Below are 19591 nucleotides of genomic sequence, written 5' to 3' on the forward strand. Positions count from 1 at the left end.
TAAAAAGTTGTATTTTTAGCTTTTTTATTCTGTTTTTTGAGTGAACTGATAGCACTATGATGTATATGATTATATTTTAATTTCTCTTATACTGCTTAATTTACTCAGTTAAAATATATCACAAGCACATACATACGTTTTATAGGTTTTAAGCCTTTAATGAAAATAGACCTCTAAAATAGTCATTTGGTGCAGCAATAGTTGAATGGAGGCTTCTTTAAGGGAAGGATGGTGCTGTGAAAGTGTTTATGGCATCATATTGACCTGGGTTTGAATCCCAGATATATCATCTATTAACTGTGAAACCTTAGGCAGTTCTCCTGACTTTTAAAAATCAGTTTTCCTCATCCAAATAAGGGTATAATAACTTCCTCATTGAGTTATTAGGATTAACCAAGATATAAGTAAATCATTCTACCTTCTTCCCTTGCTACCTTAATTCCTGCTGTGACTCTTACATTGAAACTTTTTTTTTATTGTAGGAAAATTGCTTTACAATGTTGTGTTAGTTTCTGCTGTACAATGAGGTGCATCAGCTATATGTATACATATATCCTCTCCCTCTTGGACCTCCCTCCCACCCCCACCATCCCACCCATCTAGGTCATCACTGAGCTGAGCTTCCTATGCTATACAGCAGGTTCCCACTAGCTGTCTATTTTACACATGGTAGTGTATTTATGTCAAACCTAATCTCCCAATTCGTCCCACCCTCCCCTTCCCCACTGTGTCCACATGTCCGTTCTCTACGTCTGCGTCTCTATTCCTGCCCTACAAATAGGTTCATCTGTACCATTTTTCTAGATTCCACATACATGTGTTAATATACGATATTTGTTTTTCTCTTTCTGTCTTACTTCACTCTGTATGACAGACTCTAGGTCCATCCACATCTCTACAGATGACCCAGTTTCATTCCTTTTTATGGCTGAGTAATATTCCATTGTATATATGTACCGCATCTTCTTTATCTGTTCATCTATTGTTGGACATATAGGTTGTTTCCATGTCCTGGCTATTGTAAATAGTGCTGCAGTGAACATTGGGATACATGTGTCCTTTTGAATTATGGTTTTCTTAGGGTATATGCACAGTAGTGGGATTGCTGGGTCATATGGTAGTTCTATCTTTAGTTTTTTAGAAACTTTTTCTAAATGGAGTTTAAATCATGATTTTTGAAAGATGATCTGTCTTTAAATTTTAAGAAAAGGAAAATATGTAACCAATTTATAGTAGAGGATAACTCAGAATTCCTTTATTTTTAACTTTTCTTTTTTGTTTTTGCTACTTAAGGTAGGGCTTATTCAACTGAAATAAACCAGTTCTTCAGACTATAATGGTTTGGTGTATTAGTTAAGGCATATATGATAAGCTGCTAAAACAGAGACCCAAATATGCAATAACTTAAACAAAATAGAAGCGTATGTCTCTCTAGGGTAGTAGCCAAGGGATCCAGGGCTGGTAGAGCAGCTCTGCCATCTTCACTCTATGGTGCCCATTTTTAGATCCAAGGAAGTTGCTTTAGTCTTGTTATCTCTCCACCAGTGAGAAAGAAGAAAAAGCCACATGAGAACAAATGTATTCCTTTTTAGTGCGTGACTCAAAAGTGGTGCTAATGGCTTTTGCTCATGTCCTACTGGTTAGAACTTAGCTATGTGATCATGCCAAACTGGAAGAAAAGCTGTGAATGTAGTCTCTAACTGAGTGGCTGTCAGATTCCAACACTAAAGAAGAGGAGAAGAGATATTGGTGAACCACTAGCATTCTCTTACCATGCTTGGTAAATGGAAATATTTACTGAACTTACTCTACCTATCCTATCTAATTATTATGTAAAAGTGAGAACCCATAAAGAAAATTTAGTAAAGTCAACTGTATAAATATTTTCTGCATTGCAAAAAATACCTTAAGATATAATGTTTAACCACATATCTAGGCACCCCATGACCCAGTCAAGTTGACACATAAAATTAACTGTCACAGACCTGAAAGTTAAAAAGCCCTTTGCTAGATCGCTAGGGCTGCTGTAACAAAGCACCACAACCTGGGTGGCTTGACACAATTTATTGTCTTACAGCTCTGGGAGCCAGAAGTCCAAAATCAAGGTGTTAGCAGGGCCATGCTCCCTCTGAAGACAAGTCTTTCCTTGACTTGTAGCTGTCTAACTCCAGTGCATGTCTATGTTCAGATTTCCCATTTTATATTAAGACTCCAGTCATATTGGATTAGGACTTCATTTTAACTTGATTACCTATGTAAAGACTCCTCTGTTTCCAAATAGGGTCATATTCTGAGGTACTGTAGGTTAAGATGTCAACCTATTTTTGCAGGGAGCACAATTCACTCCATAACAGACACTAAGATTATAATAAACCTGGGGATTTATGCTTCTGAAATTAATGGACTGGCTTGTTACAGGCCATCCTTCCCTCTGAGAACAACCAGAAAATCTAGACAAAATATTAAAAATAGCTGCTTGAAGGTATCAGAAGCTGCTTCAGTAAGGATTTATGAGGCTTAGAATCATAGACCAGGGAAGCTTAAAGAGATGAGCCTGACATTTGGCATTGCTTTTACCCTCAAAGCATTTGCTCATTTGTAAGCAGTAGCTAAGGAGCTGAGCCAAAAGCAGTGATGGAGAGACTAAGAAGCTGAGCTGAGATTCTGGCAATTTTACAGGACTAAGGGGACAAAAATGGAGTCCAGGGCCCACCAGCAGAAGGAGCCTTGGTAAATACCCCAAGCTTTTAGTTGGGACTCTCTAAGCTTTAAGTTGGGACCCTCTTAGCTTTTAGTCTAAGACTCTCTAAGAGTTTCAGCCTAGAAGAAGGAGTATAGTGGCTACAGATCGACCCTTACAAAAACTGAAATTCAACTTCCAATTAGCTCAGTCGCTGCTTGGATGAAGGTTAGCTCAATCCCTGACCTTACTACTTGCCAGAAGCAAATGTATCAATATATCTTCTCTGGAGGAGAATAACATTACTCTGAGCCTAAAATTATTTCTTCAAGTTGTCACACACACAAATTACCAAGCATACTAAAAGACATGACTACATGACCAAAATCAAAAGGAAAAATAGATAATAAAAACAGACCCGTGGAAGATACAGATTTGGAGAAGATCTAAGACAGGCTTTTTACAATAATTGTAATTAGTCAGCAAAACAGGAAATCAGAGAACTTGAAACTATTTAAAAAATCAAATTGAATTCTAGAACTGAAAAATACAATAACTGATATTTAAAGCTAAGTAGATGAAACTAAATCTCAACAGATGTATTTAACAGCAGGCTTGTCACAACTGAAGAAAACCTTGGAAAATAAGACAAAATAAAATATCCAGACTAAATCATGGAAAGAAAAAGGGTGGGATACACAGAACTGAGTGTAAGACATGGGAAACAGTGTAAAGGTTTCACACACACACACACACACACACACACAATTGGAGCCCTAGAAGGAGACGTGAGAGATTGTGACTGAGGATCTTCTAAAACTGATGAAAGATACTGAGCCACAGATTCAAAAGTACTGTGCACCTCATGCAGGATAAACAACAAATATGACATGTTTAAAGATAGAAGACCAGCCTAGCTGGAACATGGAAAACATGGAAAGGGAAGTCCTTGATGATGAGGTTGGAGTCACTGGATCAGGTAGAGCCTTATAGGAGTTTAGATTTTATTCCAATTAAATTTGGAATCAATTTGAGGATTTTAATAAGGAGAGACGTGATCTTGTAAGATCACTTTTGCTGATCACTTTGTGATCTTTTAAGATCACGAAGGATGAATTACAGAGACCACCTAACTGATTGGAATAGTTCAGGTGAGGAATGCTTATGTTTTGGCATGGAGTTATAACAGTGGAGGTGGTATGATTCAGGATGTATTTTGGAGGTAGACCGCCACTAATGGATTGGATATAGTGAATGAGAGAAATTGAATTGAGAATAACTCTTAGACCTTTTGCCTGAGCATATGGGTAGATGATTGTGCTATTTATTGAAATGGCAAAAACTCAAAAGTGGAGCAATTTTGGGGGCAGATAAACAGAGATCAGTAGGCCTATTTTGGCCACGTTAAATTTGAGGTGTCTATGAGACATCAAGTGGACATGTCATGTAGGCATTTAAAATACTACTCTCGGGAGAAGTTCAGACTAGGGATAAGGATTTGGGAGTCATCAGCATACAATTTTTATTTAAAGCCATAGACCTGAATGGGATAAACCAGGGAGAAAGTGTAGATAGAGAAGACAAGAGGCCTAGACCAAACACTTAGAGGTAGTATAAAAGTACTTAGCAGGTACAAGAAAGGAGGAGGAATTCATATATATCACTTCTTGTATACTTTTGGCCAGATCTTAGTTACACGGCCATAGTACAAAAAGCAAGTGGAAAATGTAGTCAGTTACTTTATTTTGGGTAGCCAATGCCCAACTAAAAATAGAGGATTCTATTATTATGGAGACGGGGAGAATGGATAGTTGGGATACAACTAGCATCCTTTCCACAGAGGTTGAATAAAGGAATAGGTCTTGCCAAGGAGAGTGAGGAGCAGCCAGAGAGGTAGGAGTAAAACTAGGCAATGGTGGCACCTTGGAAGTTTAAAGAGCAAAATGGTATAAGGAAGGAGGCAGAGTGGCCAAGCCTGTCAAATACTGTTGTGAAATTAAGTAAGATAAGACAAAGCCTCTGGCTTTGATAAAAATGGAGATCATTGGCAATCCTTAGAGCCACTGCAGAGGGAAAAATGAGGGCAAAAGCCCAATTAGAGTAGATTGAACAGAGAGTGGGATACAGCATATTTGGGTAAATCTTTTGAAGAGTTTGGCTGTAAAGGGGAGCAAAGAAAAGAATTAGCCAGTAGAGACACGGATCACCTGGAGAAAGTTTTGTTTTGCTTTGTTTGATGAAAAGCGCTATTAATGATATGACAGTAATCTAATAAAGAAGGAAAATTTGGTAATTCATAATGGAGTAGATCTGGTGGCTTGGCCACAGCCTCACTAAATGGGCAGGGAAGGGGAGGGATAGCAAATATTCATGAACAATAGACTTTACCATAGATTACTCTTCAGCTTATTTCAATTTGCCTCTTTAAAGATGGAAATGGTAGATAATGCGTTGTGTATCTGGTTTATGAAAGAAAGATAAGAGACAGCTCCATTCAGCAAACACATTTTTAAAAGTGAGTGAGGAGAGCTGTGGCGGCGGTTTCCATCCTGTTGATTAGTGTTTCTTCCCTGCCGGAGCGACTACATAGACCATGGCGTCATGGTCGAGGAGGTACAGAAACATTCTGTGCACACACTTGTGTTCAGGTTATTGAAGAGAACCCATGTCATGTTTGTGGCTGATAATGGAAAACCTGTGCCTTTGGAGGAACAATCACAAACGAGAAATAGCAATCAAGCTGCATAATGAGTATGGTCCTGTGTTGCATATGCCTTCCTCAAAAGAAAATCTTAAAGAGAAAGGCCCTCAGAATGCAGCAGATTCATATGGACACAAACAGTATCCTGCCAATCAAGGACAAGAAGTTCAATGTTTGGTGACAGGTACACATCCATATCCACCAGGACCTGGGGTTGCTTTGACAGCAGACACTAAGATCCAAAGAATGCTGAGTGAGTCAGCTGCACAGTCCTTAGCTGTGGCATTACTAACTTCTCAAGCCAGGGTCGATGCAAACCATAGTGCACCTGCTGGAGGTGAATACCGACACCCTGGGGCTTCTGACCAGTCACAGCCTGCAGGGGCAGTTGTTATGGACAGTGGCAATGCCAAGAACTCCACACTGATGGCTAAAAAAGCCCCTACAATGCCAAAACCTCAGTGGCACCCACCGTGGAAACTCTAGAGAGTAATCAGTGGGCATCTTGCCTGGGTTTGATGTATTGCTATGGAAGCTGGAAATCAGTGGTTTGTTACTGGATCTGCTGACAGAACTATAAAGATCTGGGACTTGGCTAGTGGCAAGTTAAAACTCTCATTAACTGGCTAGTGGCAAGTTAAAACGCACATCAGTACGGTGCGTAGTGTGATAGTGAGCCCAAGGAGCACGTACCTGTTCTCCTGTGGAGAAGACAAGTCAACTGCTGGGATCTTGAGTATAATAAGGTTATAAGGCACTATCACGCACATCTGAGTACAGTGTATGGTTTGGATCTGCACCCAACAATCAACGTACTGGTGACCTGTAGCGGAGACTCAACTGCATGGATTTGGGATGTGAGAACTAAAGCCAGCGTACACACCTTATCTGGACATACTAATACGGTGGCTGCAGTGAGGTGTCAAGCTGCAGAACCACAAATTATTACTGGAAGCCATGACACTACAATGCGATTATGGGATTTGGTGGCTGGAAAAACAAGGGTCACATTAACAAATCACAAAAAATCAGTCAGGGCTGTGGGGTTTTTTTGTTGTTTTTTTTTTAGATGTTGGGGGTAGGAGTTTATTAATTAATTTATTTATTTTTGGCTGTGCCGGGTCTTCGTTTCTGTGCGAGGGCTTTCTCTAGTTGTGGCAAGCGGGGGCCACTCTTCATCGCGGTGCGCGGGCCTCTCACTGTCGCGGCCTCTCTTGTTGCGGAGCACAGGCTCCAGACGCGCAGGCTCAGTCGTTGTGGCTCACGGGCCCAGTTGCTCCGCGGCATGTGGGATCCTCGCAGACCAGGGCTCGAACCCGTGTCCCCTGCATTAGCAGGCAGATTCTCGACCACTGCGCCACCAGGGAAGCCCAGGGCTGTGGTTTTACATCCAAGACATTACACATTTGCATCTGGTTCTCCAGATAACATAAAACAGTGGGAATTCCCTGATGGAAGTTTCATTCAAAATCTTTCTGGTCACAATGCTATTATTAATACACTGACAGTGAATTCTGATGGAGTGTTTGTATCTGGAGCTGACAACGGCACTATGCATCTTTGGGACTGGACGACTGGCCACAATTTCCAGAGAGTTCATGCAGCAGTGCAGCCTGGGTCTTTGGACAGTGAGTCAGGAATATTTGCTTGTACTTTTCATCAGTCTGAAAGTCGATTACTAACAGCTGAAACTGATAAAACCATTAAAGTGTACGGAGAGGATGATACAGCAACAGAAGAAACTCATCCAGTCAGCTGGAAGCCAGAAATTATAAAGAGAAAGAGATTTTAATGTGGCGTTATCTTCATGGTGGTTCCAGTTTTGTTTTTTGTTTCTTTTTAAGCTTGGTGTTGATGAGAATATCCAGTCATTTGTGCTCTGGCTAGGAATATAAAGCAAAAACTCACATGGTTGAATCATTACTTTTTCATATTTTACAATGAGCTGTCCTCTCCCCATGTTTTTATTTCTAAAATAAACAGTTTGAGATCCTGGGAGGTAAGATGCAGATATCGAGCATATGTGGGTTTGTTGAACATAACTCTCCTAAAGATAGAATGATTTATCACTTTTATTAAAACACACCTTTTTTTTTTTAACTTACAAAACTGCTTACTGTAGTAGGACATGTTTTGAGGGGAGCAGTCTTTCTTTTTAATCCTTTAAAAACTGCTATCTGTGACTGATAATTTGGGATTAGAGGATTTGAAGTCTTCTGTATGTTTATTCCACAGTTTTTGAGTGCATGTTCTATAAAGTTCTGCACTAGATACTGTTCAGGAAGTAGACAGGTGAGGTGTGTGTCTGCCTTTTAAGACAGGGGTCCCCAACCCCGGTACTGGTCCGTGGCCTGTTAGGAACTGGGCCGCACAGCAGGAGGTGAGCGGCGGGTGAGTGAGCTAAGCTCCATCTGTATTTACAGCCACTCCCCATCACTCGCATTACTGCCTGAGCTCCGCCTCCTGTCAAATCAGCGCCTGCGTTGGATTCTCACAGGAGCGCGAACTCTACCGTGAACTGCGCATGCGGGGGATCTAGGTTGCGCGCTCCTTATGAGAACCTAATGCCTGATGATCTGAGGTGGAGCTGAGGTGGTGATGCTAGCGCTGGGGAGCGGCTGCAAATACAGATTATCATTAGCAGAGAGGTCTGACTGCACAGAGACCATAATCAATTGCTTGCAGACTCATGTCAAAACCCTATCAGTGGGTGGCAAGTGAAAACAAGCTCAGGGCTCCCACTGATTCTGCATTATGGTGAGTTGTATAATTATTTCATTATATATTACAATGTAACAATAATAGAAATAAAGTGCACAATAAACGTAATGCACTTGAATCATCCCGAAACCATCCCCCCCCCCCCAGCCCCAGTCCATGGAAAAATTGTCTTCCATGAAACTGGTCCCTGGTGCCAAAAAGGTTGGGGACCACTGCTTTAAGACTTCCACTTCAGTACCTTATTACAGAAATGCTGTCATAGAGGTACCAGCAAAAAGCCAGGATAACACAGAGGAAAAGCCCATTTATTTTCCCTGAGAAGGATTATGGAAGACTTCATCAGAGTCAGTGGTGTTTGAGCTGAGCCTTGAGAGAGGTCAGAGAAGAAAAAGGGTACTCTAAAATGAGGTGTGAAGTGACAAACCAGACATGTGAGAGGTGTGTGTCCCAGGAGTAGAGAGTTGTCTGCTGCAGTTGAATGAGAACAGCTGGTGGTGGCAGGGAAAGCTTATGTTTTGAGTTTCGATTGTATTCCACAAGCAGTAGGTTACCAATATAGGTATCAAGCCCTGGAGAAATAACTGGAGATACCAATGGACATATGTGAAGCTATAGCAAGGGCTGCAGTCTTTTATGAAGACTTCATAGAAAAGTGTTAACTTAAGTTTCTGATGCCTGTGCCTCTTTCTGGCATATACTGAGTTTTACAAACCCTGTCCTTAGCATCCTGATTCCCTATCAGGCAAGAAAATTTGTCACACTTCACTTTCTATAGTTAGAAAACAAAATTACAGGAACAATCAGTTTAAAATTTGTTTCAAATTAAGAAATTATACCATAATTTTGAATAAACATTTCCAAATATACATATCCCATCTTACATGCTGTAGGTGGGAGTGTAGTTGTTACAACCTTTAGGAGGGTAGTTTTCCAGAATATACTGAAGATGCTTGGAATCTTTGGCTAACTCTTCATTAGGAATGAAATTACTAGGAAACTGCCTAATGGGAATAATCTGACAACTGTACACAGCAAATTTATTTCACCTTTGTCTTTAATTAAAACTAGCCCAGATGTCCTAACAATAAGGGACTGGTATAATAGATTATGGTATCTTCATGTAGTTTCTCTCCATTAAGAGTGAGAAATATCTCTGGAATAACATGTCCAAATTTTACTCTTACATAAAAAAGGAAGCTGTCCAAGCATTTTTTTTTTGGTAGAGTAACTTGTTAATGTTCTAAAAAATAATGGGGCTTCCCTGGTGGCGCAGTGGTTGAGAGTCCGCCTGCCGATGCAGGGGACTTGGGTTCATGCCCCGGTCTGGGAAGATCCCACATGCCGCGGAGCGGCTGGGCCCGTGAGCCATGGCTGCTGAGCCTGCGCATCCGGAGCCTGTGCTCCGCAACGGGAGAGGCCACAACAGTGAGAGGCCCACGTGCCACAAAAAAAAATAAATAAATAATGGAGAAGTAACACCACATTGTTATCAGTGGCTTTGTGAGAGTGGGATTATGGGAGAACTTTCATGATTGGCTTTATATATTTCTATAATGTTTTAATTTTCTATAAGCATGTATTTTGTAAACAAATAAAGGAAAAAAACCCACTAGAAAAAAAAAAGTGAGGAGAGGAGAATTTGGCCCTAATTTTAATGGCAAACACATAATACAGAGTACATATACTGTGTGCTAAGCAGTGTTCTAAGTGTTTTACACTTAATTCTTGCATCTGTGTGATGTCCTAAATTGAGGGATTTGGCAAATTAATGTAGTTATATATTTTAAAGTAAAATGTTAAGATATATATATATATATATATATATATACATTTTTTTTTTTTTTTTTTTTTTTTTTACTTTTCACTTTTGCCAGTCTCCTTCACTTAGATAAGAATTAGATAAGGGAGTTTCTACTATATTACCATAGAACAATGCCATATATATTAAGTGGAAAAAGTAAGGTATAGAACAGTATATGTAGTGTGCTATCATTTGAGTAAAGCAGAAATGTATATACACATCTTTTGGACAGTTCCTAAAAATTGATAACAGTGGTTGTCTCTGGGGCGGGGGTTTCAACTCTTGTTGAAATCTTTGTACAATATATTATTAATATGCTTAACTCAGAAATTAATTTAACCTTTCTTTGGTGATTCATGTTCTTGCAATGTGTCCAGGACATTTTTGGCAGTTTCTTCTTCAGCAAATAGATTAAATATTAGCTTGTCTTCTCACCATTTGTCTCCTTCAGATTTAAGTTAAATTCTAAATAAAAATTCTGGTTATTTTCATGGGGGCAGGGGACATCCAAACAGTTGGATTTAAGATCATCAGAATTTTACTCTGTATTTGCTAGTCTGTAAATATCTACCTCAAAATTATTTTACATATATTTAATTTTAAATCTTTAGTCATATGATATCCTTATAGTGTTTTTTATCTTTGACAGGAATTAAAAGGTGGAAAAACTTATGCAAAGGTAAGTTGGTGTTCTTTAACGCCTTTGGACTTTGCTATTTATAAGCTTAAAAACTAAATGGTTTGCTTTTCTAATTGCTGTTTAAGCTTGGCTATTTTTAAATAAAGCAACTCCGAGATTGAATAGTTGGATCCAACAATAAATTATAGGCATATTCTTTCTGAATGTTGATTATGGGATGTTATTCTTAAGTTTCAGTTTCCTTACTAGGAGACAGTCTCTGGTTTGCATTAAACAATAGCAACTGTTAATTCAGTTTCCCTTGGGAAGTATTCTCAGTCCCACCCAACCCCCAGTGGAATAGGACTTGCCCTCTGTGCTCTCTTAGCACTCTGTATACATGATCACTACTGTCCTTTATACTTTTACTAGCTGTATGGAATTACTAATGAATGTGCTCACTTTTTTTGCTGGATAGAAGGAATTAGTAATTAATAATACTACCAGAAACCCAACTCTTTTATTTCTAAACCTCTTTAATCTCTAAATCACTTTTTTTTTTTTTTTTGGCCACGCTGTGTCACTTGAAGGATCTCAGTTCCCTGACCAGGGATTGAACCTGGGCCACGGTAGTGAAAGCCCGGAATCCTAACCACTAGGCCACCAGGGAACTCCCCACGTACTCCTCTTGTATTTCTCTGTGATGGTAGCTCCATCAGTCTAGTCATCTAAGCATCTAAGCCAAGAACCAGGGCACTAGTTTCAACTATCAAATCTACCTACCCCTCTAAAACTAGTTGGCTGCAATATCAGTTAGGATGCTCTTTATGTACCAAAGAGTAACAGAAAACCCTCCTCACCTAGATATTTTTTTAATCTCACAAAACAGGTAGATATGATATAGAGCTATAGATGTGAGATAGAGCTGCTCCAGGATTGGTTAATCCACTGACTAAAGAACATCATCAAGAATCCATGTTACTTTTCTCTTTTTTTTCTTACATTCTCTATGTGATGGCTTTGTCCTTGGCTAACTCCCTTCATGGTCGGGAGGTGGCTAGCTGCTCAAGTTTTAGTCAACACATTCACATATGACAAAGCCCAGCTGCTTCCCCATTTATGACTTTTTCAAGTGAGAAAACTTTTCCTACATGGCCCCCAGAGGATTTCCCTGTACCTTTGATTGGACACAACTGGATCATATGCCCACTCCTAAACTAGTCATGGGCAGTAGGAATGGATTGCCATGGTTAGCTTAGACTAATCACAATTTAACAGTCAGCTAGAGGTTGGGTTACTTTCCTTGTGTACATGGATGAGCTAAGAGTGGACACTTGAATAAAATCAGGACTTGCTAGCAAGGAATATCAGGGCATTGAATGGTGGGTAGGCAAAAAACGGTCTGCTTTGACTGACAGATCTTGATTTCTCCCTTCTAAAAAGCTTTTGAAACCATCTCTTCTCTCCAGTCCCAAGACCACTGCCCTAGGTTATGCCTTCATTATTTCTTATTTAAAACCTGCATTGGCCTCCTATCTTTTCTCTGCCTCTGTCGCCTCCCACCAGTTCATCCTCTATATTATTGCCAGAGGGATTGTTCTGAAATTCAATGATGATCATATCCTTTCCCCACTTTTAGTCCTTCAGCAGCTCTCTATTGCCTGTAAAGGAAAATGAAATGAAAAGTCTTTAACCTAGCATATTGGACCCATCTTGGTTTGCAAATCATCTATCTGCACACTCACCCACTCACTCACTCATCCTTATGCTTCAGACATACTGCCCAGAGAACATTCCTGGAGGGTGCCATGCTGTTTTAGCCTTATTGCCTTGTGACTTGATGTTTTCCCTGCCATGCATGTGCTTCTGTTGACTCATGTATCATTAAAAACTCAACTTAGTCATCCCTCCCCACTGAGAAATTTTATTTTCCTCTCTTGTAATTGTGCCTTCCTTTATCACAGCACTTATACTTTTTTATAGGAATTTATTTCCTTTTCTATCTTCCCTTATTAAACTATGAGTTCCTTGAGAATAGGAATAATATACATTCTTAATACCTAACATTATCTGGAATGAAGGTGCTCAAAATTATTTGCCAATTGAAGGAAGCTCTACCACAGTTATACCTACAATTTATATATATATATATATATATATATATATATATATATACACACACACATATATATATATGCCATTTTATTGAGACAGTTATCTCAGTGAAACCAACGAGAAAATCATAAGGAAATATGGACTCTCTTGTACCTCATTACAATGTAAGCTCTTGCAAGATGCTTCTTATCGGTCCTGTTCATCACTGTTTTCCAGTATTTAAAGCAGGGCCTGGCACATAAAAAGTGCTCAGTAAATGTTGACCTTAGCATGCTTTCTTAATGGGGACTGACCAGATTCTTTTTTTAAAATACTTGCTTTATGCTTAGTGACTGTAATACCAACATTCCAACAGTGGATGGTAAGCCAAAGGGCTGTTTTTTATTCAGAAAATACGTGTTAACTGCCTACCATGTGCCAAGCATTGTTCCTGCCACTATTTTAAGTATTAGAGATACAGCAGTAAACAAAACAGACAAAAATCCCTGACTTTGGGGAGCTTACATTCTAATGGGGAGTTGAGGGAGGGGGACAGACAATAAAATAAATATGAAATGTGTATATACATGATGTGATGATAACTACTAAGAAAAATAAAGCAGATAAGGGGTAGACAGTGCCAGCTACAGGGGAGGGGAGGGGGGAGCCAGGCATGTTCTAGAATGGTCAGGGGAGGCCCCTTTAGAGAGATGACATTTGAACATAGACTCTAATGCAGTGAGGAAGAAAGCTGTGAGAAAATCTAAGAGAGAATGTATCAGACAAAAGAACAGTAAGTGCTAAAGGCCTTGAGGTGATCGTGGCATTTTTCAAGGAAAAGGACCTTGTCGCTGGAAGACTGGATGAGGAGGAGAGGGGGAAATGAAGTTGACGACGTGGCCATGGACAGAGGAATCAGAAACAGTCGATATAGACAAGTCTTTCGAGGAGTCTTGCTCCAAAGGGGAGCAGAAGAATATTACAGTAGACTGGAGAGGGGTATGGCATGAGGTTTTGTTTTCTTTTGTTCATTAAGATGGGAGAAAATCCAGCATGTTTGTGTTCTGGATGTGATCCATAGAGAGGGAAGAATCCCTGAAGTGATGAACTTGAGTAGGCGAGAGGAGAGTGGTTGGCCTTGGATGGGAGCACAGCCAGCTCACTTACAGTAAGTGGGAAGATAAATATGTGGGCACAGATTCAGGTAGGCGAGTGGATGTGGCTGGTGATAAGAGCTTGTGGAAGTTGAATGCTCTTTTGATTGCTTTTATTTCTGAGTGAAATAGGAAGCAAGGCATCAGCAAAGAGTGTGGATGGAAAAGGTATTGGAGGTTCAAAGAGAAAGGATAATGTATGAAATAAGGCATGTGGATGACGTGTGATCACACAGCCACAGGAGTCTTCCCATGTTCATTTGGATGTGGCTTTGCCCTGGACATATCCAGGCTTTTTGCTGATCTCTTGGACCCCTAAAAGAGGCAGTAAGACCAGAGTAATCATGTGAAGATTAGGTAGATATTACCTGTGGCTTGATATGTTCCTGACTTACTGCTTTTGGAGATTGTGGTCCTTCAACTGGTCTCTTAAGTTCTTATTCTTCATTCTTCTTATACCAATTAAAAAGCACTAAAATAATGCTCCATCCTACAATAAAAATCTTCATCTTAAATGCCATTCATATGTTCTTCACTGCATGTTTTAAAGCATTAAAGCAGGCAACTTAAAATCATGGCACTCAACTTAAAATCAAGCAGGGTTTGACGTGTATAATACTTTTTATTATATATTCAGGGAGATGTACTTGCAAGCTCAAAACATTTTTTGTTAATAAAAGACTGTATACACTTAGTCATATAGAATAGACTGTTCAAAAAATAGTGATATAAAGGAGTGATTTTTTTGTACCACTTGGAAATGAGAAATAGGGTTGAGCAACATCAGAGGAAAGACCATAGGGTAATGTTTGGTAGCTGCAGAAAATGGGGACCAAACCCGAGTAGTAATAAGAGGGAGGAATGCGTTTGAGCTGAGCTTCTGGGTAACAGCAGAGAAGGTTGGTGTGGGGAAGGAAGGAAGAAGGCTTCATAAAGAGAGATTCAGCTCAAGGGGGACCAGCAAGGCAAATGTTGTGGAAGGTGGTAAAGGAGGAGGTGCTTGTACCAAAGGAAGTATGTGATACACTTAAATCGTTTCGCTCTTGGGTGGGCAGTGAGAACTTAATAACCTGCAGCTATCTGCAGTCACCAGTGGTTAACTGGGAATAGAGCCAGACCAGAACAGGGAGAGGAGAGTCTGACTGGTTTTCTCTATGTGTGTGCAAATGACCATGATTGGTCTGCTAGTATTTCCCATAGAGCGGTGTGAGCACCACTGCTAACTTCCAGTGATTTCAGTTGTTTAATATGCATTATTTTTACCTTAAGTTATATATTTTAATGTGTACAGAAAAATACATTTAGCAGTCAAATACGTGATTTCAGAGATCATATTGCTTAAGACAAGAGTAGAATAGGTGGTACATTTTTGCAAAAAGGGAGCCAATTTTTTAAGACACATTGGGGTGGCCAAAAAGTTCACTCGGTTTTAAGTAAAAAGACACATTTTTCATTTTCACCAAGAGCTTGATTGAACAACGTATTCATTAATTGAAGAAGCTTTTTGGCCAACCCAATATTAAGCAAAGAATAGAACAGGTGTTGTTAAGTTGGCAAAAACTGCAAATAACTGAAGTTTGAGACCACTTGGCTAGAGCATGGGTTGAATGTTTATTTTAAAGATAATATTAATATTCTATTAATATAATTATCTTTCTTTTCATAGCTGGGCTTTGCAGATCTAAACCTGGCAGAGTTTGCTGGATCAGGAAATACCACTCGTCGCTGTTTACTGGAAGGCTATGATACCAAAAATACAAGACAGGATAATTCCATTCTTAAAGTAAGCACGTTTCTAGACTTACATGTCAACAAATGAGATTCTCTGCCTTTAAATAATCATAGGTATATACTGTCAAGGGCAGGATGGGAATCAGTATTGAGATCATAAGCTGGACATACCACTGAAATACTCACCATGTAGAAGAAAAAACTATCCAAATCACAGAAGCACTGAAAAGTAACAAATGTTCACCTTCATGATCACATGGTGCTGTAAACATTCAGGGAAGAGTACACACAACCACTACAGCATAAGGGCTCAATGAGTGGAAGGGAAGGAGCATCGTAAATGAATACCTTACAATATGCGTATAGCTCCCAAGAGGTGATTTCCAAAGCAGCTGTGGTGGGCACATAGAAGTCACTGGGTTCTCTCGCAACAAGTGAAATTCACTTTGGGCATCTGCCCTACTGTTTCCAAGTACCTTCAGGAGCCATGTATTCTGGTGAACCCAGAGGGAATACACACTTCAGAGAGCTGGAGTATTAAATGAAACCAGTAGAGAAAATGTTTGTAAGGTACTTTGCATCTGGTAAAACTCACTGGATAAACCTTTTGCTGTGTTTTAGTTAGGTTTACCCCATTATGGTAAGTTATCTCGTGATAAGAAAGGAAAATAATCCTGAATAAAAACTGAATGGTCCAAAAAAAAAAAAAAAAAACTGAATGGTCAGAAGTTAGTGGACAAAAGAATTACCCTATATCTAACAGTTTTCAAACCCACTTAGCTTATGCCTGGCACTTAATAGATTCTTAATTCATGACTACTGTTAAGGTTTTTGTTACTATTACCATTATCATTATTATTCCCAGAACACAATAAGATCCTATGGCTGATTCTTAAAAGGCAATCAGCACCTAGAGAATAGCAGCATTTCAGAAAACATTAGCAAAGCTTTAAATTCTGGTCCAACAAAAATATACCATTTCTGAATAATAGTACTCTACGTATTCATTCATTCATTCAATCAGAATTTTTTGAGTAGCCAGAGGTTTAGGGAGCTTAAGGAGCATAACCCCAGCCACGTAGCAGGAGCGTGGATTATGGTGTCAGGGCTCTGTGTTTGTTCTTAGATCTCTGGAGCCCTGTGTAAGCACTTCACCTCTGCCCCACTGTTTCCTCCTCTGTAAAAAGGGAATTTCAGTACTTGCCCCATGGACCTGTTCTTGAGGCCTAAATGAGTTACTGTATGTAATTTTGCCAACACTAGTTGTATGGAATAGAAATCCCTCAGGTTAGCTCATGTAAAAGAGAACTTTAGTTCAAACACAAGGATGTTTCATAGAGCCCTAGGGTGGGAAGTTAACAACAAGACCTGAACTCCCAGGAACTAAAGGAGCTTTCTAGGCCTCTCAGGGACTGTTCTTGGCTCTCTGCATTATCATTCTGTCTGTAGACCAACTTCTTGTGCTTACTCACGGCTTCCCTGCCCTCCCTAGAACTTCAGCTGCTAAGTGGCATTGGCTTGCGATGACGTCAGCAGAATCTGGGAGGTTGGGGAGGCTGTTTCCAGAGACCTTCTCTAAAAGGTCTTGGCCTGGTAGGTTTCCCAGAATGTGTTTGCAGTAGTATCCTCACAGAGCCTAGTATACTCTGGGGCAGGGTGGATGTTCTACAGATGCTAACTCCTTTCTAGAAGGTGGCAAGAGCATTAGTTAAAGTCACATAGTAAGTACCTTGAGAGAGAAGCTGATCCATTTGGTAGATAGAGAAGGACATTGAGTACTTCTAAATTTTTATAGCTTTATTGAGCTATGATTCATTTACCATACATTTCACTCAGTTAAGGTACACAGTTGAATGGTTTTTAGTATATTCATAGGTGTGTCCAACTATTGCCATAATCAATTTTAGAACATCTTCATCACCCCAAAAAAGAAACCTCGTATGTGCACAATAGCAGTCACTTCCCACTTTCCCCCAACTCTCCTCCCTTCCCCCCAGCCTAAACAACCACTAATCTACTCTCTGTCTATGGATTTACCTATTCCGAACATTTCCTATAAATGGGATTATAGAATATGTAATGTTTTGTGTCTGGCTTCTCTAAACTTCTCATAATGTTTTCAAGGTTCATCCATGATGTAGCATGTGTCAGTACTACACTCCTTTTTGTGGCTAAGTAATATTCCATTGTATGGCTATACCACATTTTATTTATTCATCAGTTAATGGTCATTTGGCTTGTTGTTTTCATTTTTTAGCTATTATGAACAATGCTGCTCTGGACATTCATATACAAGTTTCATTGTGGGCATATATTTTCTTTTCTCTTGGGCATATATCCAAGAGTAAGTACTCTTGGAGCAGAATTCTTGGGTCACATGGTAACTCTGCTTTTAACCTTTTGCAGAGCTACCTGACTGGTTTTCAGGTGGCTGAAACATTTTACATTCCCATTAGCAGAGTGTATGAGAGTTCACATTTCTCCAGATATTGAGTCCTTTTATTCTTTAGCTTCTTAGAATGAGGGACTGCATAGATAACCCTGTGCATTTCATATTTCAGATGCTGCTGATAGGTATGTGGAGACTTGAATTAAGCATTTAATCTTCAGGATAAACACATACAGAGATCCTCCAGAGGAAAGGATCCTGTGGGTGAAAGGTCTTGAATAGCTCAGGGTGTCAGGAAGATCAGATATTTCAAAGCCTGATCTTTACAAAATATTATAATTGCTTCATGAATGAATAAAATCATGAATGATTAAAAAATAAATTCATTCATTCATTCTTGTCCAAAGCTAGAGCAAAGGCCAGAAGCATTCTACTCTTACAGGCCACCAGCAGGCACCCCTGAAAGCATCATTATGGCAAACATGTTGGAGGAAAACATTCCAGACACTTAAACACCAAAGGAGTCTGGGAGGAAAGACAGATAAAATAGACCAGAACAGCACACACCCAGAAGATTGTTACTGGTGAAGCCCTTGCTTTTTTTGTTTTGTTTCCATCTTTTCCACTCTTATTTTTGCAGTGACAAAGTTGTTAATGTTAAAAATGATTTTTAACCTATGTCTGTATAAAGCAGCAATTCAATATTGGATATAACCCAATTCAGTAATCATTTTATTTATAAATAGGAAATACTGGACTAGGTGATTTGGAAGGTGCATAGATTAGCAGAATGTGGCTTCTCCTCTCAAGATTTTTATAATTACAATATTTCTTTTTCTTATGTTTAGGTTTTAATCAGTATGCAACTGATGTCTGGTGACCCATGTTTTAAAACGTAAGTTGATGCTCAGTAAATGAGTTATTTGTCTGAAAGTTTAATAGTGATTTATTTGTTTAAATTTTCACATTCATATTATGTAGTGTTTGTAGGCTAATACCAGTGAAGGAATAGTTCCTCTTTTAGGAGACTGACCTGACCCTCACAGAAGTTACTATTACTTATTACCAAACAAACTCTCCATGCTCTAAATTATTTAAGCCATGGGTCTTTTGTCATCTTCAGGTTTTGGGTGAAATTATACAGATTTAACTTTTTAATTTGATCTCTGTGGATTTGTCATTTCTTCAATAAATGCCTATTAAGTGCCATGTGCTAGGCCCTAATCTATAGACACTAGAGCAGGGGTCCCCAACCCCCGGGCCGTGGACCGGTACCGGTCAGCAGCCTGTTAGGAACTGGGCCGCACAGCAGGAGGTGAGTGACGGACAAGCCAGCGAAACTTCATCTGCCGCTCCCCATCGCTCCCCATCACTCACATTACCACCTGAACCCCCCACCCTCCCACCCCTGTCCATGGAAAAATTGTCTTCCAGGAAACAGGTCCCTGGTGCCAAAAAGGTAGGGGACCGCTGCACTAGAGAAACAGCAGTGAAAAAAATAGATCAAGTCCCTGACATCTTGGAGTTTGTACTCTAAGAGGAAAACAAACAACAAGCTAACAAGTAAATATACACTATAAAGATAGTTATGAATGCTTTGGAGAAAAACAAAGCAGGGTAGGAGAGGCATGGTGCGAGAAGTATTGCTGTTTTATATAGTCAAGGACGTCCTTCCTGGTAAAGGTGATATTTGAGCAGAGA

At 39.6% G+C, this 19591-nt stretch overlaps 1 protein-coding gene and 1 pseudogene across 1 annotated transcript in view; both read left to right on the forward strand.

The window, feature by feature from the left end:
• EEIG2 (EEIG family member 2) overlaps positions 1 to 19591 on the forward strand; it is a 110152-nt gene that overhangs the window by 51872 nt on the left and 38689 nt on the right. Inside the window, exons 3-5 of the mRNA XM_060085982.1 lie at positions 10553 to 10582; positions 15437 to 15553; positions 18739 to 18785. Coding sequence (XP_059941965.1) covers positions 10553 to 10582; positions 15437 to 15553; positions 18739 to 18785 — 194 coding nt within the window. The remainder of the gene's footprint in view (positions 1 to 10552; positions 10583 to 15436; positions 15554 to 18738; positions 18786 to 19591) is intronic.
• On the forward strand, positions 5282 to 7284 carry LOC132481246 (pleiotropic regulator 1-like; annotated as a pseudogene).

The sequence above is a fragment of the Mesoplodon densirostris genome, chromosome 2 (assembly GCF_025265405.1).
Source record: "Mesoplodon densirostris isolate mMesDen1 chromosome 2, mMesDen1 primary haplotype, whole genome shotgun sequence".
NCBI classification, from domain to species: Eukaryota; Metazoa; Chordata; class Mammalia; order Artiodactyla; family Ziphiidae; genus Mesoplodon; species Mesoplodon densirostris.